The 23,280-nt window shown below is 46.5% G+C and overlaps 1 protein-coding gene across 1 annotated transcript in view; it reads left to right on the top strand.

Moving 5' to 3' along the window:
- pkd1b (polycystic kidney disease 1b) overlaps positions 1–23,280 on the top strand; it is a gene marked incomplete at both ends in the record, with an annotated part of 55,679 nt that overhangs the window by 3,810 nt on the left and 28,589 nt on the right. The window contains 22 exons of the mRNA XM_080542561.1: positions 50–321; positions 415–1,182; positions 1,410–1,541; positions 1,791–1,966; positions 2,225–2,361; positions 2,663–4,804; positions 4,952–6,339; positions 6,440–6,592; positions 6,742–6,879; positions 11,518–11,800; positions 12,471–12,558; positions 12,779–12,907; positions 13,057–13,207; positions 13,466–13,603; positions 16,701–16,845; positions 17,046–17,798; positions 17,916–18,066; positions 18,274–18,526; positions 18,753–18,948; positions 19,391–19,558; positions 19,685–19,828; positions 22,473–22,683. Of these exons, the coding sequence (XP_080398687.1) occupies positions 50–321; positions 415–1,182; positions 1,410–1,541; positions 1,791–1,966; positions 2,225–2,361; positions 2,663–4,804; positions 4,952–6,339; positions 6,440–6,592; positions 6,742–6,879; positions 11,518–11,800; positions 12,471–12,558; positions 12,779–12,907; positions 13,057–13,207; positions 13,466–13,603; positions 16,701–16,845; positions 17,046–17,798; positions 17,916–18,066; positions 18,274–18,526; positions 18,753–18,948; positions 19,391–19,558; positions 19,685–19,828; positions 22,473–22,683 (8,116 nt within the window). The remainder of the gene's footprint in view (positions 1–49; positions 322–414; positions 1,183–1,409; positions 1,542–1,790; positions 1,967–2,224; positions 2,362–2,662; positions 4,805–4,951; positions 6,340–6,439; positions 6,593–6,741; positions 6,880–11,517; positions 11,801–12,470; positions 12,559–12,778; positions 12,908–13,056; positions 13,208–13,465; positions 13,604–16,700; positions 16,846–17,045; positions 17,799–17,915; positions 18,067–18,273; positions 18,527–18,752; positions 18,949–19,390; positions 19,559–19,684; positions 19,829–22,472; positions 22,684–23,280) is intronic.

Genomic DNA, 23,280 nt, shown 5'->3' with positions numbered 1-23,280 from the left:
TCTCTCTCTCTCTCCATCTCCCACCCTACCTCTCTCTCCCTTTCTACAGGTTGCAGCTCCCTCTTCAACCCGTTCAGCTGCTGTTCAGCAGTGCCTCTATGTAACACCACAGGTGGCTGTGCCAGAGGGCAGTACTGGTGCCACCTGCTGGAGACATGTGTACCTGTCACCAGCCCCTGTAGCCCCTACTACCACCCCCCTACGGCAAGAGACCACAGCTTCACCCTGCCTCCGCGATACCCTGCAATACCTCCCTTTTACCACCGGGTGGCAGACCTGCTGCTGAGAGTGGATCCCAGCTCTGAGCCGGCTCATATCACTGTAAGTACTCCCTCGTGAATACATATTTAACCAAGGTCAAACAAATTTTGCTCCAACTTATCAGTCATCTTATCTTCATGTTTACTTAATCAGGTGGCGCTAGCCGAGAAGGATCTCTCCGTCTACCCAGATGACGTTCTAGCCATGCAGCACACCAGGAGTTCTGGAACCTTCCTTTATTGCCGTGGTGACAGCTCCTCCTCCCCCTGGCGCCAGAGCTATCTCTCCCTGGGCGGGGCGGAATGGGGGAGCTGGTGGGAAGGGGGCCTCTCATCCTCTCTCCAGGGAGGCCAATGGGTGGACGGGGTAGAGTGCGACCTACGGGTGCTGTATGTGGACACACTGCACGGGCATGCCTATAGTGTTTCGTCCATGCCCAGTGTGGGCCAGAGTGAGGATGGTGGCACACACACAGGGACTATGAGTACCCCTCTTAGCAGGACCTCTGCCCCAGCTCCGAGTACAATTTCTGGGCTTCATGTTGTCCACCCTAAGCCTGATGGAGACAACCAGATCCATATCCTTGTAAACACTCCAACACTCATTGTGGTAAAAATTGTAGCCGGACAAAGTGCCACCAGCTCCTGGTCAGCTCCAGTGTTCCAGAGATGGGTCCCCTTCCTGCCCTCCTGCCCAGAGGAGATGCCCCAGCCGTGGCCTGGCTGTGAGAGAGTACCTGGTACTTGGTTCTCCTACGTGTCCCTGGTAGTAGCTTCAGAGGGAGTCCACACTCTGAACATCAGTGTGTCCAATGCAGTGAGCACACAAAGTATCTTTGTGGATGTGTTTGCCTATGAGGCAGTGACAGGGCTCAGTGTGGAACCACAGGGACACCTGCGGATGCTGGTGGACGTGTCACAGGTGCCCATCTCCTTCTCAGTGGCATGCTTTTTATTGACCAGAAAATCGAGATTTTAACTCACTAACCTTTTCATTTACTCAAACCAATCAAACTCAAACTACACTTTTCTTTGCTTTGAACACTTCCTTGTAGGTTAAGTTAATTTGCACGTTGAACTGTAGGGTTTAAGTATCACTTTACTTTTAAATGATGCTTTCCCATCATCCTCTCTGCTTTCTCACCTTAGTTATTCACAGCTAAGGTAGAGAGCGGCTCCTCAGTGAAGTACACCTGGGTGATTGACAACCTGTGTAAGTTTGCCTATGAAGGAGATGCTTACAGTGTGGTGTTCAAGAAACCAGCAGAGTACAAGCTCAAGGTGAGGTGATCCATTTAGTTTTAATGATATATTATTATTATTATTATTATTATTATGGTATCCTTATGGAAAAGAAAGAACAGTTTTAACTTTTGTAAGCCTCAGATTATAAACATGTCTAGAAACGTGTCTAGAAATACTGTTAAAATACACATATTTACTTATATATTTAATGTTTATTGTATTTTTTGCTAAATCAATGTTGTACACATGGGATGTTATAATGAATCATAAGCGTGTGTGTTCCAGGCGACAGCAGAGAACCCTGTGAGCTCCGAGTCTCTGGAGGTGGTTCTGACTGCTGATGTCATGGCTCCTCTGGCCCACCCAGAACTCCTCTCTGTCAGTGAGGTCATAGCTGTGGCCACCACTCACCTCTTCATCTTCAGGATCAAAGTTGACATCTCAATAGGTGTCACATTCAGGTGAGGGTCATTTTTTTGGAATGTTTGTATCACTAAGACTATTGAATGGACTGTTTTGTGTATCCTCCACATGCGCTTATGAACAATGCAATTTCAAAAAGATTGCAATTAACAATGCAATATTTTTGTTAGATTACATTGTTAATCGTTACTGGTGCATTTAGTGTAGTCAATGATTGGGTAACCATTTACTTGGATGTAAAGTTGTGTAAAACAATGTACTGTTCATACTATTGTTGTTATTAACCTTTCTCTCAGGTGGGACTTTGGTGAAGGCGGTGCCCAGGTGAACCACACCTATCCAGCCCAGTGTGAGTCCAGAGAGGAGCTAGTGGAGAGGGGTGTGAGACAGGTGTATGTGCAAGACTCTGTTAGCCATGCCTACCTACAGCCAGGTAAACACACACACAGACACACACACACACACACACACACACACACACACACACACACACACACACACACACACACACACACACACACACAGCAGATAAGTAAGACCAGACAATGATATGATATGATAATGATAATTAGGCATGATAATTAGCTTGTAATTACAATATAATAGCAAAAGATGTAATCCAAGACACTGATGCCAATAGCTAATGTGATTAAAAACACACATTAAGACCAAAACAAATGTCTTACAGTCCTTGTGCCCACAAATTAATATAGCTCTGTTTGTTTTTCATACAGATGACTACACACTGAGGGCCCAAGTCGACAACCAATATGAAACAATCGAGAAGGCCATGACAGTGAGGGTCCGCCCTCCACTAACTCTGCTACTCATATCTCCAACCCCTCTGGTCCCTGTCATTAACCAGACCTTCCTTCTGGAAGCTTCTCCACAGCCCTCGCCATATGGAATGTTCTACATGTGGAACTTTGGGGACGGTTCTAAAGAAGTCCAAGGTTTCCATGGCAAAGTCAGCCATGTTGTTGGAGCTGCAGGGATATATAACATGACTGTGTGTGCCAACAACACGTTGACTGCAGTAACTGCCTGGGTGGCTGTGGAAATCATAGAGAAAGTCTCTGGACTCCAGCTGAGCTGCAACGGACCTAATGAACTGAACTCTGTCACCAAAATCAGTGGCAAAGTGGCTTCAGGCACAAGTCTGAACTGGGACTTTGACTATGGCGATGGGTCAGGGCAGAGCAACCTCTCAGACAACTCTGTTTCCCATGTCTATAAGTCTCCTGGAAACTACACAGTCAGAGTGACTGTGTCTAACTCAGTGAGCCAAGTTAGCCAGTCTATCTGTGTGGAGATCTACAGACTGGCTGTCAGTGGAATACTACCAACAGAGTGTGGCGAGAGTGATAAAGTGATACAGCTCCAAGCCCTGGTAAATGGGAATGTTTCCTCCCTAACTTTCCATTGGAGTTTTGGAGACGGGACTCCTCAGTCTGTCCTGAGGGGGAAATCGACAGTTGCTCACGCTTACTCAAGGCCCGGGACTTATAATGTAAACGTGACGGTTCTAAGTCTGGTAGGATCGGCATTGTATGATTCAAATGTTTGCCTAGAGTTCCTAATAAGTAGACTAACTGTCCACCCATCACAGAATGCTGTAGCAGTGGGAGAAGAGGTGTGTTTCCAGGCTGTAGTTTATCCAACACAGCTCAACAGTTACCAGTTTATGTGGTTCAACCGTTCCTCCATTAACACTCTTATTAAAGGTCCTGCTCGATATTGCTTTGTGTTTAAAGAGGAAGGAATCCAGGAAGTTTCTGTCATGGCAAGTAACAATGTCAGCCAGAAAATTGCCAAAGCTACGGTTGTTATTCAAAAACCTGTGACCAAACTAACCTTTGTGCACAGTGGTCAAAGCAACACATTGACTGTCAATACGATGACTTCATTTTGGGTCAACAGTTGCATTGGGACCAATGTCTCTGTGCAATGGGATTTCGGTGATGGCACCCCACTGGTGCAGAGCCAAAATGTCTCCCGTGTCTTCACCTCTGCTGGCCAGTTCACAGTCACTGCCACAGTTTTTAATGCAGTGAGCCGTGACTCTATGACCCTGGAAGTGAATGTTTTACATCCTGTATCAGACCTGACGCTGAAAGTCAGCCAGCCATTTGCAGTGGTAGGGGAGGAAACTGTTATAACAGCAGTTAGTGGTGTTGTGAGTAACACCAAATTCTACTGGTCAGTGGACGGTGTTGCTGCCCCCACAATGAGGACGTACAAGTTTAAGTATGTGTTTTCTAAAGCAGGTGTGTATCATGTCAAAGTTAGAATCCAGAATCTGGTGAGTCAGAAAGAGGCATCCATTTTGATTGAGGTTTCAGAGAGAATACAAGGACTTCACATCACATGTCAGAGTCTGACATCAATGAGGTACATACCCTCCAGAGAGAGTATTCTATTCGCTGCCTCAGTGACACATGGCTCTAATGTGACATACCATTGGTTAGCTACCCATAGAGGAGTGAACCAGACTACCAGTGATGGTAGGCATTTCCAGCTGTTTAGAGAAACACCTGGTGATATCTCCATTGAACTAACAGCCTCCAACAGACTTGGTGAGACGACCAGTCATGTTTCTCTTGTGGCAGTAGAGAGAGTTTCAGGGGCAAGAATAACAACTGAGTCGGAAACAGTGGCAGTTGAGAAGCCTGTGAATGTCTCAGTAACCGTGGAAACCGGGTCTGACCTTCAGTATTTCTGGTATGTGAACTCTAACCTTTCACCTATACAGACACACAAGCCTTTTCTTCTTCAAAGGTTTAAGACTCTGGGTTTGTCCTCTATCAGAGTGACAATCCGGAATATTCTTGGCTCCAGTAATGCCACCAAACAGCTGATAGTCCAGGAAGAGATCAGTGAGGTTGATTTCCATATAGACAGTAAAACACAGCCATTTTTTATGAAGTCACATGTTTCTGTATTATTCCATGGATATATCAGAGAGGGGAATGACCTGCATTGGGAGTGGCATGTCATGAGCACTGGAGGCCATTTTTTTATAGGTAGCAATCAGTCAGTTATCTACACCTTTCCAGATATAGGAATTTATAAAGTGTTTCTCAATGTTTCTAATGAAGTCAGCTGGCAGGCAGTCTCACACAGAGTCACTGTCCAGGAAGTTATTCAGGGTCTGGCTCTAAATGTAAGCAGCTCTACTATTTGTTCTGAGGACACCATTGTTTTTACACCAATAATTTCTAAAGGAAGTGACTTGAGCTTTTCTTTAGTATTTGGAGATGGTGATTCATCAATTGACCTTGTTCAGGGATATTTCACTACTTCTACCCTCCCAGTTGGACTCCACTCTGTCACAGTGAAGGCATGGAACCAGGTTAGCATATCTGAGGTGTTTCGTACCATTGTAGTGGTTGACCAGATCAGCGGCCTACGATTGGTTCACTGCTGCTCTGCTGTTCTAGAAGCATTAAAAGAGATGCGTTTTCAAGCGGAGGTCACAAGTGGATCTCCTACTGATTACACCTGGATGTTCCAATTAGATGGCTCTCAACCCTTGGAGGTCACAGGACAGGAAGTGATTTATATCTCACCTGGAAGTGGTAGGCTATCTGTGAGTGTTGTGGCCAGTAATGGCGTCTGCTCGCAGACCCTGAGCGAGACAGCCATTGTTCAGTGGCCTGTGACAGAGGTCAATCTTATGGGTACTTCCACAGGAGTATTTCAGGGATATCCTGTCACCTTTTCAGCTATAGTGGATGTTGGCAGCAGCCTACGATTTCAATGGGACTTCAGAGACTCAACTGAAGTTGTTATTACAGAATCCAACACCATGGATCATACCTACTATACTGCTGGAATCTATGCTGTACAGGTCACAGTTTCCAACAACATCAGCCAAGTCTCCACACAACTACTCACTGAGGTAAGAGAACTCCAGTGTTTCCTGCCCGACGTCTCCTTGGTTCAGGGGCAATCCACCATCCTTAAGTCCAGACCCAGCTACTTTGAGGCCATTGTAGACGTCAAGGGCTGCACCGCATACAAGACCACATACCTATGGGAGGTATATAGAGAGCCTGACTGTGGATATAATGACATGGGTCTGGTAACCCAGAACAGTGGGTACCTGGTAACCCTGAGTAGTCTGGTGGATGTGACTACCCCACTGTTGTCCCTCCCTATCCATGCCCTAGAAGTGGGCCAGTACTGCCTAGGATTCACCACCACTCTCCAGGGAACCCCTCTAAACCTGTACAGGAGGACCAGGGTCTCAGTGGTCCACAGCCCCCTGGTAGCCATCATCAGGGGTGGATCATACAGACTCTGGCCCAGCTACAGTGACCTCACCCTGGATGGGTCAGAGTCTCATGACCCTGATGTGGAGCCAGGACAGGAGGGACAGATGCAGTATCATTGGGAATTCATCACTGAGGTACCACTTAAATACTTGTAAATACAATAATGTTACTACAGTGTTATTACAGTGTTATAACAGCATTTTAAAAAAAATTCCCTTTTTGTTTCTACCGTAGAACTCCACAGAGTCACCCTCTCTCAGCCGGCCTGGTGCGAGATCCAGCAGTAGATTTATTATTGACAGTAGTGATCTGCAGCCTGGCCGGGTCTACCTCCTCACCCTCACTGTCCATGAGGAAGGCAGGAAACCCGTCTCCACAACACAGTCAGTGAGTCTCTTAGAAAGAGATAGTGTAGTATCTTTCCACACTATCTCTTTCTAACTCGTATGAGAAAGCTATTTATTGAACTAAAGGTTGCAAAGTACACATTTATTGTGTGATAGTAAGATTGGTGTTTTTCCCCTCCATGTCTATAGGTGGCAGTGTGTCAAGCTCCAGTGCTTCCTGTGACTGTGGAATGTGTCTCTTGTGACATTCTCTTCTCCTTCCATGTCAGCTACAGTCGCTCCGTCGTTCTCTCTGGCCTCTGTGCCCAGTGCGGTAGCCATGCCCAGGTAAACGATCTAACCCAAACCCTGGTCCTAGAAGGTATTTGTACAGATGTTAGTTCCAGCCTAGCTTTAACATGCTTTATGTAAGGTTTTTTAGTAAGGTTTTGAAGATAAGCTGATTTTAGTTTCATTGGGTTTATAACACTTCCTATGGTGTTTCAGTACTATAACTACAGTGGGCTCAACAATTATTTGCACCCCTGACAGAATATAGTTCATAAAGCATCTAGTGGGACTTCGTGTAGTTCCTTCCCATCCCATCTGGGCATCAAAGCTGTAATAAAAAAAGAAGACAGTACATTTAAAATGATTGCCCACTGTTACCAACACACCACTTTTACGAAATACTACTATGTTCATAAAATATAATTGCTTAAATACAATGACAATGACAATACCTGAAGTGCTGGTGACTCACATCAAGGTGTCATCTCTCAGAACCTCTCACCTCGTCATTCTGTAACACAGATGTCAGGTCAGAGGTGTGGACACTTCTCTAGTGTAGGTTTTCTATAGACTCAGTGTACTGTACTTGTACTGTAAGAAGAAGGCTAGTGAAATCATTTCAATCCACAGTATTATTCTACAGCAAATCTACAAATCAATTAATAAATCATTATTGTTGATTCCTCACAACATTACCGTTCATTACAAAAGCATGAACTTTTTCTATAATCTATTATATCTCTAACAAAGCTAGCAAGCTACCTAACAAACTAACACTTATTTGGCTAGCTGGTGCACACAAAAACACACTAAAACGGTGCATGAAACATGTTTAGTAGGTCTGCAACAAATGTATTTATTCATTATGTTTTATCTTTGACCACCTATTTCTTCCTCCCACCATCTCCTATTTCTTTTGTAGAGGGGTGGCATAATTATTGTAAGCACAGTTTCAGTGGTTTGATTACTGATGCTAACAAAGGCGGTATCTACCTTACTCACAAAACAATAAATAACTGTTTGGCTATCCTAAATAAACAACACAAAATCCTAGTAAACAACACATGTAACTCACTAAAACTTACCCAAGAACACAGCAGAAAGTCTGTCTGCAGACGACTGTGCCATGAATAGTGAACTGATGTGGTCCACACGCACATGGCTACTTACATACAGCTGGGGTGTGCACACACTGCCACACTAATACCCCCCACCCGACTTTGCTAACTAAATGTAGGTATTTAGTGAATGTAAAACTATTGGTTATGATATCGAGTGGGTTCTTCATCGCTTCATTTGTCGTCCTATGCCAAAAACGGGCAAAAAATGTTTCACAACAAGACTTGTTTGGCTCGATTGCAAGGTTTCACAATTCCCGACATGAGGACCTTTTAACACTAGAAGAGCCGTGAGGGGTCACGGTGACCCCCGTGAGTAAAAATTCTATCTTTGCACTCGATCAAATTTCAGGACCTTCCTTTCATGACTTTTCCTAGATATGTGCGTTCTACCACCCAGTATTACATTTTCAAAATCACTTCAGGATAAGATAGTATAAAGCTGTTTTGCAGTTTTCAGATATCATAAAATCATAATAATACAACAATTACAGGTTACATTCACATACAACACAGCCTACAAACACAGTCACTCCATCAACTCTTTTATCTTATGTATTGCAGAGGTCCATGTTTGAATTGTCCTTTCTTTAGCTCCATGTATTCTGGCTATAGATTGTTCCATGTGTAGTATGTTCAGGAAAGACAGCAGCCATTGTTTACGCGTAAGAGTATGTGGAGGGTTCCATCGTAATGCTAACATCTTTTTGGCTGCGGTAAGACCAGCAAATAAAACACGAAACATGGAAGCTGACAGATCCAATGATGAGGTATCATTCAAAATCAATAATCTCGGACAACAAGGTATATGGATCCCCAATAGATTAGATAAAGTGGAAGATATCAGTTTCCAAAATGCCGCCACCCCAGGACATTCCCAGTACATGTGTAAAAAGGAGCCCACATGACCGAGTGAACACAGAGGCTGTTGTAGTTTTAATGAAACGGTGTCACATATATTTATAGACAAACTCGAAATATCAACATTTGATAAATACTGTGCTATATTAATGTTCCATTGGAACCAACAAAAATCAATTTCCTCCAAATCAATGTTTCACAATTATTAGCACCCTTACAGATTATTGTAAATGACACCTACCAAAATTAAACCAGGTATTAAATTCCACTTATTTAAGTTTATCTATGTTTTAAGGAACTGTATTGAGTGATTACATCACTTCCTGTTCCACTAGGGTATAAAAATGAGGTAACAAACATACAATATCCCTTTGTCATCCAACACCATGAAGAAAACAAAATAATTGGTAGTTCAAAAGAGGCAGATGGTTGTAGACCTTCATAAATGTGGTAATGGCTACAAGAAAATTCACAAACAATTGAATATACCACTGAGCACTGTAAGAGCAATTATTAAAAAATACATGGAACTGTTGAAAACCTCATGGGTAGAGGATGCAACTGCATCTTGCCCCCCAGGATACTGAGGAGAATGGTGAGACAAGGATCACAGTGAAAGAATGACATGCCTTGGTGGCATCTTGGGGTCACCAGGTTTCGAAAAGCACCATCACTGAGTTCCAGCCCCTGCTCATCGACGGAGAGAGCGTGGAGAGAGTCTCAACCCTCCGATTCCTGGGGGTGCACATGCAGGATGACCTGACCTGGAAGGACAACACAAAAGCCACCATCAAGAAGGCACAACAGCGGCTATACATCCTGAGAATCCTCAGGAAGGAACACAGCAAGCAGGAGATACTGGTGACCTTCTACCGCGGCGCAGTGGAGAGCATCCTCACCTACGGCATCTGCAACTGGTTCTCCAGCTGCACAACCGCGGAGAGAAATGCGATACAGAGAGTCGTGAGAACAGCCCAGAAGATCACCGGCGCCCCCCTCCCCTCTCTGGAAGAGCTGTACAACACACGCTGTCTCAGGAAGGCCTCCAAGATCTCCAGGGACCCAACCCACCCTGGGTACGAACACTTTACCCGGCTGCCCTCGAAAAGGCGGTTCAGGACCATGGCCGCAAGGACAAACAGACTGAAGAACAGCTTCTACCCCAGGGCCGTCCAGGCCCTGAACACAGCAAAGACCTAGGTTCTGGGCCCTGGACAGTCTGGACGGATTGATGGCAGCTGCTGGACTGAAAAAATGTAGTAGTGTGTGTAGTGCTGAGGCACAAATATGTACATTTCAAGCCTGCAAACTGCGACACTTTAAATAAATGTGCAATAACACTATGTGCAATATGACAACCCTAGTCGTCTATCTGTACAGTATAGTATAGTGGATAGTGTACATAGCCTTTATTTATGTAAACCAGCTCCTTCCCTTCTTGTGTTTTTTTAAAGTGTTTTTTTTAAGTTTTTTTTCTTTCCTAACACCAGGGGAGCCACCCCTCCTAAATGTCGTTGTTTGGTACCTGTACTGTAGCAATGACAATAAAGACCATTCATTCATTCATTCATCAGACGTCACCTCCATATCCACAGCCTCATTGGAAGGGTTGCCAGAAGAAAGCCTGTTCTGACCACAAGACACAGAAGGAAGCACTTGGAGTTTGCCAAACGTTATTTACATTTCTGGCGCTTTTCCATTGACCGGACCGGTACAGCTTGGTACGGCACGCATTTGAAAGTATGGTACGGGTAGGGTAGGGTACGCTTTTCCATTATACACAACAGACCTGGAGTGAGCCAGGACAGTAGGAGGAGTTAAGTGTCATAAGAGCACTATACAGCTCAACAGGGGGAAATGCGATAAGAATTATGTCAAAATGCAGCACTATCATCAATCTCCGCGTTTGTTATAGATACGAGTGCTCCGGTGTCTTGCTGGTAGTCAAATATATTTATTTCGACGATTTCCATTGACCAATCAACGGTCTGCAGCGTCACACGTCACACACAGCCTGGCACAAAGTACCTTTCGCTACCCCTCTCGAACTGGAACTAAACATTTATAATACAAGAATTCCACCAAGTCTCAGGCAATTTTGGCTGAAAATCTGGTTCCCTCTGCCAGAAGGCTGAGACTTGGCTGTAGGTGGACTTTCCAACAAGACAATGACCCAAGGCATACCTCAAGAAGCTTACCTCAAGATCCACACAGAAATGCTTCTGTGACAACAAAATCAACATTCTGCAATGGCCATCTCAGTCACCAGACCTAAATCCAATCGTGTGGGCTGAGTTGAAGAGGTCAGTTGATAAGCAAAAACCCAAGAATGTGAAGGATCTTGAAACGATATGCCAAGAGGAATGGTCCAAAATCCCACCAAATGTGTTCCTTAACCTTGTCAAAAATGACAGGAAAAGACTCCATGCTGTTATCCTTGCCAGAGGTGGTTGCACTAAGTACTAGGTGAAGGGTGCCAATAATTCTGAAACCTTGATTTTGTTGAAATACATTTTTTATTAAATGATTGTTATGATTTTGCTTGTTTCCATTGAAACATTAATAAAGTACAGTATTTGGCACATGTTGGTGTATTCCCTTTCTCTATAACTATATTGTAAACATTTTTAAAGAATTGTTTGTGCATTGCTGGTCAGGGGTGCCAATAATTCTTGAGCCCACTGTATATCATCCACTACATGTTTGTTTTTTTCAGTACAAATGGACAGCTGAGGACCAAAGTGGCCTGACCCTTGACCTTAACAGGGTCATCACCTCCTCGGGGGGACTCTCTCCTGACCTGGTGATCCGACCAGGGGTGCTGCAGGATGGGCATAACTACACCTTCACCCTGAACGTGAGCCACCCTCCTGAGGGGCAGTGGGGGAGCGCCAGCCTGACCCTGCTGCCCCACCATTCCCCCTACGGGGGGGTCTGCACTCTGGCACCAGTGTCAAACATCCATCTTCTGGAAACTGTGGTCACCTTCAACTGCTCAGGTATGGGATGTCAAAAACGTCACCGAGTAGTAAGTACTCTACCTCACCAGCTCAGCGGCCTTGCAGTTAGAGTGTCCATCCTGAGATTGGGAAGTTGTGAGTTCGATCCCTGGCCGAGTCATACCAAAGACTATAAAAATGCTACCCAATGCCTCCCTGCTTGGCACTCAGCATTAAGGGTTGGATTGGGGGTAAGACCCTGCGACATACCAGCGTCATGTCCAGGGGGTGTACTTGTACATCAAGCCACCCCAGTGGCGCCCCACGCTACGGAAACAGGAGAAGTACTCTACCTACTTAGGGGCAGCTGTGGTGCCTGAGGTAGAGCGTCTAATGATTGCAAGGTCAGCAGGTCGGCAGTTCGAACACCGGCTGGCCACATGTTGAGGTGTCCTTGGGCAAGACACTGAACCCCAAATTGCTCCCAATGAGCGGCCGGCACCTTGCATGGTAACTTGCTGCCATTGGGCATGAGAGGCCATTGTAAAACGGTTTGGATTAAGGCACGATATAAGTCAGTCCATTTACCATTTTGAAGTAAATGTGTGGTATTTTCATGGTAGCACTAGAGCATAAAGAACCATTCAGTTGTAATGGTACCAAACAAACACAATTTTAACAGGTTCTGGTTGGAATCCAACAACTTTTATGTTTTTGTGTCCATCTTCAGGTTGGAGTGGTCCTCAGCTCATCTTCTCCCTCCAGGTGGCATCATGCCAGCATTCTAACCAGTCCTGCCCGTTGCTTACCCTCTACAGGTGAATATCAGCCTATTTGATATCTATGAGATTACTCTTTGGTTTCACCTCTTCATGGAGTCATTAAATAAAAGGCATACAGCCAAACATAAGTGTGTTACATAAGTACATTCTTGTGTGTACAAGGAATAGTTGATTATTTATCTCCCCCCCCCTCCCCCGCAAAGTTAAAGTGCCCTTTTCAAACCTGTTAATTGTTTCTGAGTATGCTGCTCCACAGGGGCACACAGCACACCTTTGGCACCCTGGTCCCCCTGGGGAGTCCGGGGCCAGAGAGGAACCTGTCAATCATCACAGTGATCCTGCAGGTCGAGGACTACCTGGGGGCAACAGTGACGGCCCTCAACAGGTGAATTTGGCCTTTGTTAAAAAAATAGATTGTCCTGAAATAGTTTGTACCTCAAGGCACATCCTGGTAGATGCGATGGTTAAATAAAAATTTAAAAAGCCCTAGCCCTAGCCCTAGCTCTAACCCTAACCCTAATTGTGGTTTGATAGAACTCTGACAGTGCTGCAACCGGTGGAGGGCCAGGTGACCACTGATTGGCTGAGGAACAAGAGCCAGACAGAACTGTGGGCACTACTCCAACAGGGCAACCCACAGGAGCTCATCCCGTTCTCCTTGGCCCTGACCAGCCTGCTCAACCAGGTAGGGTTGTAGGGAACAGAGGTAGGGACACAGGTAGGGTTAAGCTCAGCCTTATCGCAAAAGTAATTTTTTGTTTTCTGTTATTTGTTTTCTGATTACATTCAGTAAGTACTATCCCTCTAATCACAGTCACACGCATGCATGCACGTACGCATGCATGCACAGACAGACACACACACACACACACACACACACACACACACAAACACACACACACACACACACACACACATTCACTGTGTCTGGTTTCCCCCTCAGGTGGAGCAGGTGGGCAGTGAGCAGGAGCTGCAGGACAGGAGGGAGATCAGGGGGAACTTGACCCGAGCGCTGGCTTCTCTGATGGTCTCCTCCCTGCAGGACGCAGCACAGATCAGCTCAGCCCTGGCCCAGGCCACGGTGGGTGAACCCTGACCCTAGCCCTGGCCCAGGCCACTGTGGGTGAACCCTAACCCTAACCCTAACCCAGGCCACGGTGGGTGAACCCTAACCCTAACCCTAACCCTGGCCCAGGCCACTGTGGGTGAACCCTGACCCTAACCCTAGCCCTGGCCCAGGCCACTGTGGGTGAACCTTAACCCTAACCCTGGCCCAGGCCACTGTGGGTGAACCCTGACCCTGACCCTAACCCTGGCCCAGGCCACTGTGGGTGAACCCAGACCCTAACCCTAGCCCTGGCCCAGGCCACTGTGGGTGAACCCTAACCCTAACCCTGGCCCAGGCCACTGTGGGTGAACCCTGACCCTGACCCTAACCCTGGCCCAGGCCACTGTGGGTGAACCCTGACCCTAACCCTAGCCCTGGCCCAGGCCACTGTGGGTGAACCCTAACCCTAACCCTGGCCCAGGCCACTGTGGGTGAACCCTGACCCTAACCCTAGTCCTGGCCCAGGCCACTGTGGGTGAACCTTAACCCTAACCCTGGCCCAGGCCACTGTGGGTGAACCCTGACCCTGACCCTAACCCTGGCCCAGGCCACTGTGGGTGAACCTTAACCCTAACCCTGGCCCAGGCCACTCTGGGTGAACCCTGACCCTAACCCTAGCCCTGGCCCAGGCCACTGTGGGTGAACCTTAACCCTCGCCCTGGCCCATGCCACTGTGGGTGAACCTTAACCCTAACCCTGGCCCAGGCCACTGTGGGTGAACCCTGACCCTCATAGAACATGAAGAACTCACCAAAAATAAAAAATAAATAATAAGAGAAAATAAAGGTTTTTCATATTCATATACAGTATATATATTTTTTTTTCATATACCGTGCTGGTCATATTAGAATATCATCAAAAAGTTGATTTATTTCAGTAATTCCATTCAAAAAGTGAAACTTGTCAAATGTATACATTCATTCCACACAGACTGATATATTTCAAGTGTTTATTGCTTTTAATTTTGATGATTATTACTGACAACTAATGAAAACCCCAAATTCAGTATCTCAGAAAATTTGAATATTACTTAAGACCAATACAAAACAAGTTTTTTTTAAAAATGTTGGCCAACTGAAAAGTATGAACATGGTAAGTATAAGCATGTACAGCACTCAATACTTAGTTGGGGCTCCTTATGCCTGAATTACTGCAGCAATGCGGCGTGGCATGGAGTCCATCAGTCTGTGGCACTGCTCAGGTGTTATGAGAGCCCAGGTTGCTCTGATAGTGGCCTTCAGCTCTTCTGCATTGTTGGGTCTGGCGCATCGCATCTTCCTCTTCACAATACCCCATAGATTTTCTATGGGGCTAAGGTCAGGCGAGTTTGCTGGCCAATTAAGAACAGGGATACTATGGTCCTTAAACCAGGTACTGGTAGCTTTGGCACTGTGTGCAGGTGCCAAGTCCTGTTGGAAAATGAAATCTGCATCTCCATAAAGTTGGTCAGCAGCAGGAAGCATGAAGTGCTATAAAACTTCCTGGTAGACGGCTGCGTTGACCCTGGACCTCAGAAAACACAGTGGACCAACACCAGCAGATGACATAGGGGTAGTGGTGGTCTAGTGGATAGTGAGTTGGACTTGTGATCGGAAGGTTGTGAGTTCAAATCCCGCCTGAAGCCACACCACTACTAGTGTGCCCTTGGGTAAGGCACTTAGCCCTCAGTTACTCCAGGGGGAATGTCCCTGTAGTTCGTAATTGTAAGTCGCTTTGGATAAAGGCGTCTGCTAAATGGCAAAATTAATTAATTAAAATTAATGACATGGCACCCCGAACCATCACTGACGGTGGAAACTTTACACTGGATTTCAAGCAACGTGGATTCTGTGCCTCTCCTCTCTTCCTCCAGACTCTGGGACCTTGATTTCCAAAGGAAATGCAAAATGTACTTTCATCAGAGAACATAACTTTGGACCACTCAGCAGAAGTCCAGTCCTTTTTGTCTTTAGCCCAGGCGAGACGCTTCTGACGCTGTCTCTTGTTCAAGAGTGGCTTGACACAAGGAATGCGACAGCTGAAACCCATGTCTTGCATACGTCTGTGTGTGGTGGTTCTTTAAGCACTGACTCCAGCTGCAGTCCACTCTTTGTGAATCTCCCCCACATTTTTGAATCGGCTTTGTTTCACAATCCTCTCCAGGGTGCGGTTATCCCTATTGCTTGTACACTGTTTTCTACAACATCTTTTCCTTCCCTTCGCCTCTCTATTAATTTGCTTGGACACAGAGCTCTGTGAACAGCCAGCCTCTTTAGCAATGACCTTTTGTGTCTTGCCCTCCTTGTGCAAGGTGTCAATGGTCGTCTTTTGGACAACTGTCAGGTCAGCAGTCTTCCCCATGATTGTGTAGCCTACAGAACTGGACTGAGGGACCATTTAAAGGCGTTTGCAGGTGTTTTTAGTTAATTAGCTGATTAGAGTGTGGCACCAGGGGTCTTCAATATTGAACCTTTTCACAATATTCAAATTTTCTGAGATACTAAATTTGAGGTTTTCATTAGTTGTCAGTAATAATCATCAAAATTAAAAGCAATAAACACTTGAAATATATCAGTCTATGTGGAATGAATGTATACATTATACAAGTTTCACTTTTTGAATGGAATTACTTAGATGATATTCTAATTATATCTAATGCTTGGCCGTCCTTGTGCGGGGCCCCTTGGGTCTGTGCTTGCTTGGCTGGGCCGGGTGTGTTGGTGGTGGGGCGGGCTGGGTGCGTGGGGCGGCGGGGGCTCCCTGGGGGGGGGGGGGGGGGGGGGGCACCGCTGGGTACTGGTAGGCAAACTGGCTAGTAGTCGCTCTATTGGTAGAGGGCTGCAAGGGAATTTTTCCTGGCTACATAGTGTACAGGTTTTTACTTTTGCCTGCTCGCGGCTCTGTCAGTATTGATTGATTGATTGACTGATTGACTGAACATTTTCATTGTGTGAAGCGCATTGAGTTGCATCTTGTAAGAAATGCGCTATACAAATAAAATTTGATTTGATTTGATATGACCAGCACCTGTATATTGACTCTCACGTCTGTTTCGACTCACGTTGTTTGTGTGTGGTGTTCTATCCTGCAGGCCATTCCTAGTGAGGTGGTGTGTGAGGGCTGTCAGGAGAGGGTTCTAGAGGCGGTGGGGAGGATGATCCACGTGGTGGCGGAGCAGACGACACCCGGAGACGCCACGGCCGTAGACACAGGAAGGAACATCCTCCATGTGATAGGTACCGACCAATCACAAACACCCACAGAGTGGAGGGGGACAGTCAGGCACCTACCTGACCAACCACAGCTCACCATACTGTAGATACATCACACATCATCAACACACATTGATGCACCTATCATATCGACATTGTGTGCCTTGGTGATCGGCAATTTGGTGTAAGTAATGGGTGATATTTTGGTTCATCTCTGTTCTCAGGCAGTTCATTGGCAGCTGTGTCCGAGTCTGTCCCCTACTCTAATCCTCCTTCTCACCCTGGCTCTCTGGGCTCTGCGTCTGAGACTGTAGTATCAGCTTTGGGTCACGCCGGCACACTTATGCGTTCTCTGATGCGCTCGCGAACGCGCAACGAGGAACCCCTCTCTCTCTCCGGCCCTCACATCAGTGCTATCGGTTTCCATGGAAACCCGTTGGAACTCCTCTGCACCGATGACAACAACGCCCACCGATTAAAGCAGTCCAACCAATCACGATCCAGCGCCTTGTCTTCCTTCTCCAATGACAAGTCAGAATCACACCCACACCCTCCCTGTCAGTTCCTCATCCCCCCCTCTCTCAGTGCCCAGCTTAGGAGCCAGAGCTCTGAGGTGGTGCAGGTGCTCCTAGGTATTGAGGGGGTGTCCAAGTCCAACCCCTTCCTGGCCGTAGCCAACCCCCCCATCTCCACCAGTTTGGCTGCCATGGAGTTCACAACCCCTCTAGGCCAGCCCATACCCATCCACAACCTGGACCCTGATAGTGCCATACGGGTTACCCTGCCCAGCAGATACCTTGCGGGGTATGAGGAAGAGGATGGGGATGGAAGTGGGGCTGGGGCTGGTGCTGAGGAAAGAGACCCAGCGATTACTATTCCTCTCCCAGCCAAGGGGTCAATGATATTCACAGTAAAGCCTGTGGGAGTGGATCCCAACGCCGGGCTGTACATCACCTTCACATTCAGCCTGCGTCCAGGTACAGTGGCAATCATCAACACTAACCAGTTTACCTGAGGTCCACTCTCCCCCCTGATATTGGTATACAGGTACATGTTCATTATGTTTGAGTTGTATTGTTAATCCACATGGCCAGGTGCTGCTCTGGAGGTGTCTGGACATGTGACGATCGTAGTGACCACCCAACTAGGTCCTCCTGCATCCCAGAGTCCCCTGCTTCGAGAACTGACCCTCTCCCTCTCCTCTCAGACAATCGCCATGGAGGACACTATCTTCCTCTCTCCGCTGTGAGTTAAATCATCAGTGTCAGTGTCACGGTGCGTTTTTAAAATGTTTGCAAAAAAAATGTTCAATGATTGACTTAAACCCTTTTGAACGCTGTGTACTTTCCTGGAAACTTGCCAAACTGACCAATCTTTCAAGATTCTGTGATATTTTACATAAAAAACGTCTATGGTAAAAGGTGTGAAGACATCCATCTTTACTGTCCCTAGGCTGAACAGCACAGACCACGCTCTCTCAATCAACCTGACCTCCTCCCTGAGGGGCGGGCCGGTACAGGCATCAGTGTGTGTGTTCAGCAACCTGTGCCAGTACTTCAGCCTGAGGGAGAGGCGCTGGAGCAGTGAGGGCCTCCGACCACTGGAGGGCAGCACCCTTCACACAGCTCACTGCCTCACCCAGCACCTCACCATGTTCGGGGCCAGTCTGTTCATCCACCCAGAGGCTGTGGTACTGCTTCCACCGGTATGCATTTATTCATTTACATGACATAACCTCAAAGGTCTTCATGGTGAAAAAAGGAACTCAACCACCAATGTGTAGCAGTCATGTATGGCAGCCATTTTGTAATGTATGGCAGCCATTTTGTAATGTATGGCAGGAATGTTGTGCCAGAACAGTCATCAAGATGACTAAATACTGACCCACAGAATCTCAACCCCCCCCCTCCCCCCACCCTCTCCTTCTCCAGTCAGGCGGTCCAGTGCGTAACGTGGTTGTGGGGATCGTGTGTGTGGTCCTGGTTCTGATCCACCTGCTGCTGGGCCTCATCGCTCATAAACTGGACCACCTGGAGAGCCTGCGTGTGAGTCAGGTGCCCCTGTGTGGCCGACCGGGTCGCTACCACTACAGAGTCCTGGTCAAGACGGGCTGGAGGCGGGGGGCAGGTAGGGAATGGGCTGTCGGAGGGGAAGAATGGGTACTCTAATAGAAAAGGTCCTCTGGGACTCAGTTGGTAGAGCATGGCGCTAACAACGCCTAGGTTGTCGGTTCGATTCCTGCTGGGACTGAAAAATATACAGAAAAATGTCGGCACTCACTGCAATGTAAGTCACTTTGGGTAAAAGCGTCAGCTAAATGGCATATATTAAAAACCTTGCTGCACAATACAGAAAATATCTAAAAGTCGATACTGTAATCACGAACAGATCAAGATGCAGAACGTTTACAGAGAATAAAGGTTATTCTTGAAGGAAAGATAAGCCATGATAAGATAACCATCACATCTCACCATTGCCTATATATTGTGTACAGAAAACATGCTTACATTTGTCTTTGATGGGGATCTAGGTCACAGTGTTTACTTAGACTTACAAACTGTCCCAACAGGCACCACAGCTCATGTGGGCATCAGTCTGTATGGCGTGACCAGAAGTGGATCGCGCCACCTGCAGCGAGACGGAGCCTTCCAACGCAACGGCCTGGACCACTTCCACCTGGAGACGGACGCCAACCTGGGAGAGGTGTGGAAGATACGCCTCTGGCATGACAACACAGGTACCCATGACAACACAGGTACCTGGAAGAGGTAACACAGGTAACACCTAATCTGGCAGCACAGGTGGAACAACAACAACACAAGGAACATGAGTGTGTGTGTGTGTGTGTGTGTGTGAGTGTCAGGTCTGGATCCCTCCTGGTATGTGCAGCATGTGGTGGTGTGGGACCCTCTGACGGACCACATGTTCTTCTTCCTGGTTGAGGATTGGCTCTCTGTGGAGAACGACAGGAACTCTGGGACTGTGGAGAAGGAGTTGCTGGCTTCCTGTGAGTACGCACACACTTCCTGTGAGGAGTACGCACATGTGTCTTCTACTGTGACCGAACCCTTCCACCAACCAAACAACCTAGGACTGCTGAATCAACTTTTAGGGCCAATCCCAATTCACCCCTACGGCTTCGTTTTCACCCCTATGGCTTCGTTTTGCGCGTTCTCGTTTAGGGTAGGGGTGTCCCAATTCATATTTCAGCGAGGGCGAGGGGTGAGGAGGAGGGCTAACCATGACTTCGTTTCGAGCGATTTCAGGACCAGACTAGCTTTGAAGCCGTACCCCTTGATTCCAACATGCATTGCGAATCATCTACAGAAATGTTATGTCGCTCTATTCAACGCGGAAATGTCATTACTTTCTCTGTAATTACTTATGTACAAAAGAAGAGATTTGGTGAGGCTGCATTCTCATTTTATGCACCCAAATTGTGGAATGCACTGCCAGTTTACATAAGGGATGCAACCTCAGTAAATATGTTCAAGTCAAGACTAAAAACCCATCTTTTTAATATTGCCTTTAAATGACTAAATAATTAAATTAAGATTATAAAAACCCATCCTTTTAATATTGCATTTAAGTTACAAAATAATTAAATTAAGATTATGTAATGATTAAAGCACTTTGAGCTGCAACGTTTGCAGGAAAAGCGCTATACAAATAAAGTTATTATTATTATTATTATTAATAATAAAGATTTGAATAATTATGATAACCATCTTATTATCTTAGTTTAATGTCATTACAATGCATTATAGACCTTTTCTTTATAACAAGCATAACAACATAATTGCTTTTATGTCGAGGTGCTGTGTCTAACATTACAGGCTTGTTAAGCCTCATTATGTAATAACTGCACATTATGTAATAAAATCCCCAAATGTAATAAAAAGTCACTTTCAATATGTAATAACACCGCATTATGTAATAACCTGCACATTATGTAATAAATCGGCTTGTAGACAGTCGCGAATATGACATATTTCCATGTCTGATGTCTAATGTCTAATGTCTGATGTACTAATGTCATTATAGACCTTTTCTTTACAACAAGCATAACAACAAAATCGTTGTTATGCCGAGGTGCCTATGCGTGTGCCTATGCTTAACATAGAAAGTTCCACAGTCCAGCGCGCTCGGGTTTAGCAGTAGAGGACTGGTAGCCGACCTGATCACTTCCATTAGACTACCAAAGCAGGACACCGGAGCACTCATATCTGCGCATTTGTCACAGGGTGACAGACAGTCACCCTGTTCCTCTGCCCCGCCGTCAGTCCAATGGAATCGTCAAGCACAGCCTTCCCCATAGAAATACATCGGTGCGCGATTAACATTTCAGAGATGTACAATCATGTTTATTTATAAATAAATCTAATCCGAGCAGTTGTTATTCTGTAATATTATCGATGGATGTGCCATTTTTGATGGAGGGCAGTGAGCGGGAGACTCATAAAGGACATGTAGTTAATTAATGCAGTGGACAGCGGCTGTTTCTCCAGCGTTCCTGTCACATCGGATTTCGGAACGTCATAAAATTAAATCTGTAAATCATGCATTTTTCCATGTTTCCCATTGATGGTATATGACGCCGTAAATTTAACTTAAGTTCAGCCGCGAAGTTGTTGCACTGTTGTCCTAAATCAGTGCAGACTGGCAGGGTAGTGTTGTATATTTCTAACCTGTTGGCTACTAAAATGAAGAATAGTTATTGAGCAGGTTAAGACCATTTATTCAAAATACAAAAGTATACAGACATCAAAACTGGACGCTGGTCTGGCAGAAAGAGAGGGAGAGAGCAGAGAGAGGGGGAGGGGGACAGAGAGGAGCTGCTGGGTCAGGCACAGAGAGAGAGAGAGAGAGGGCCTGAGAGGAGCGGCCTGAGAGAGAGAGAGAGAGAGAGAGAGAGAGAGAGAGAGAGAGAGAGAGAGAGAGAGAGAGAGGGGGGGGGGGGGGGGGGGGGGAGCTGCTTGGTCAAGAGGTGGGAGAGAAGAGAGAGCGATCTGCCCTTGTGCTGTCCTTTTTATGTCATATGCAAATATCTACCCCAGACCATAGCCTATCACCTTCACTAGAGATGGTCAATGGGTGAAAAGGGGAGAGCCCAATATGATGTCACCTGGCCTTAAGTCAAGGGGCAGGTCACAGACCACAAGAGCCATTCCACAACACTCCCCCACAGACAGGCCCATATCATATACAATCCATGCATGTGTGTGTGTGTGTTTAAGTACAAATAAACTACAGTAGGAGCACAGGTTTCATACAGGTTAGAGTGCCGTTATTCTGTCATGGTCTGATAATGAAGCATTGTTCTTTTTTATTTGATGACTTGTTTGATCGATTGATAGCGTACAAGTGAAGTTGTGAATGAGTCGCGAGCGTCAATGTTTTTCTACGATACTACTGATGACGTATCAGTCTTGAAGGGTTGTCCCATTTCATAGGGGTAGATTTCAACCCCGATGGCTTGTGGCTCTGTTCGAAGGCCTTGACTCGAAATTGAGTGGCACTCGAAAACGAGCCATAGGGGTAGAAAAGGGAATCGGAATTGGGCCTTAGTGATATCTCAGTGTGTGTGTGTGTGTCTCTCTCTCTCTCTCTCTCTCTCTCTCTCTCTCTCTCTCTCTCTCTCTCTCTCTCAGGTCCAGAGGAATTGTATCAGTTCCGGCGTGTTCTCTCCTCTCAGCTGGTGTTTGGAATGGTCGAGCGCCACCTGTGGCTGTCGCTATGGGAACGCCCCGCCCACAGCCGCTTCACACGGGGTCAGAGGGTGACATGCTGCGCCCTGCTGCTGCACCTCTACCTGGCCCTGGGCGCGCTGTGGCATGGGGCGGTGGGCAGAGAGGGGCACAGGTGGGGTGACATTTATATCCTACATACCCATACATAACCCCTAAATACCCCTACATGTCCCTACATTTCCCTACATACCCCTACATGCCCCTACATGCCCCTACATGTCCCTACATACCCATACATACCCCTACATGTCCCTACATACCCCTACATACCCCTACATACCCCTCCATGTCCCTACATACCCCTACATACCCCTACATGTCCCTACATACCCCTACATACCACTACATACCCCTACATGCCCCTACATACCCCTACATGTCCCTACATACCCCTACATACCACTACATACCCCTACATACCCCTACATGTCCCTACATACCCCTACATACCCCTACATACCCCTACATGCCCCTACATGTCCCTACATGTCCCTACATACCCCTACATACCCCTACATGTCCCTACATACCCCTACATGGCCCTACATACCCCTACATGCCCCTACATGTCCCTACATACCCCTACATGTCCCTACATACCCCTACATACCCCTACATACCCCTACATGCCCCTACATACCCCTACATGTCCCTACATACCCCTACATGTCCCTACATACCCCTACATACCCCTACATGTCCCTACATA

This window comes from Nansenia antarctica, assembly GCF_963989245.1.
Source record: "Nansenia antarctica genome assembly, chromosome: 11".
Classification (NCBI taxonomy): domain Eukaryota; kingdom Metazoa; phylum Chordata; class Actinopteri; order Argentiniformes; family Microstomatidae; genus Nansenia; species Nansenia antarctica.
This window is presented reverse-complemented; position numbering and strand designations above follow the sequence as displayed.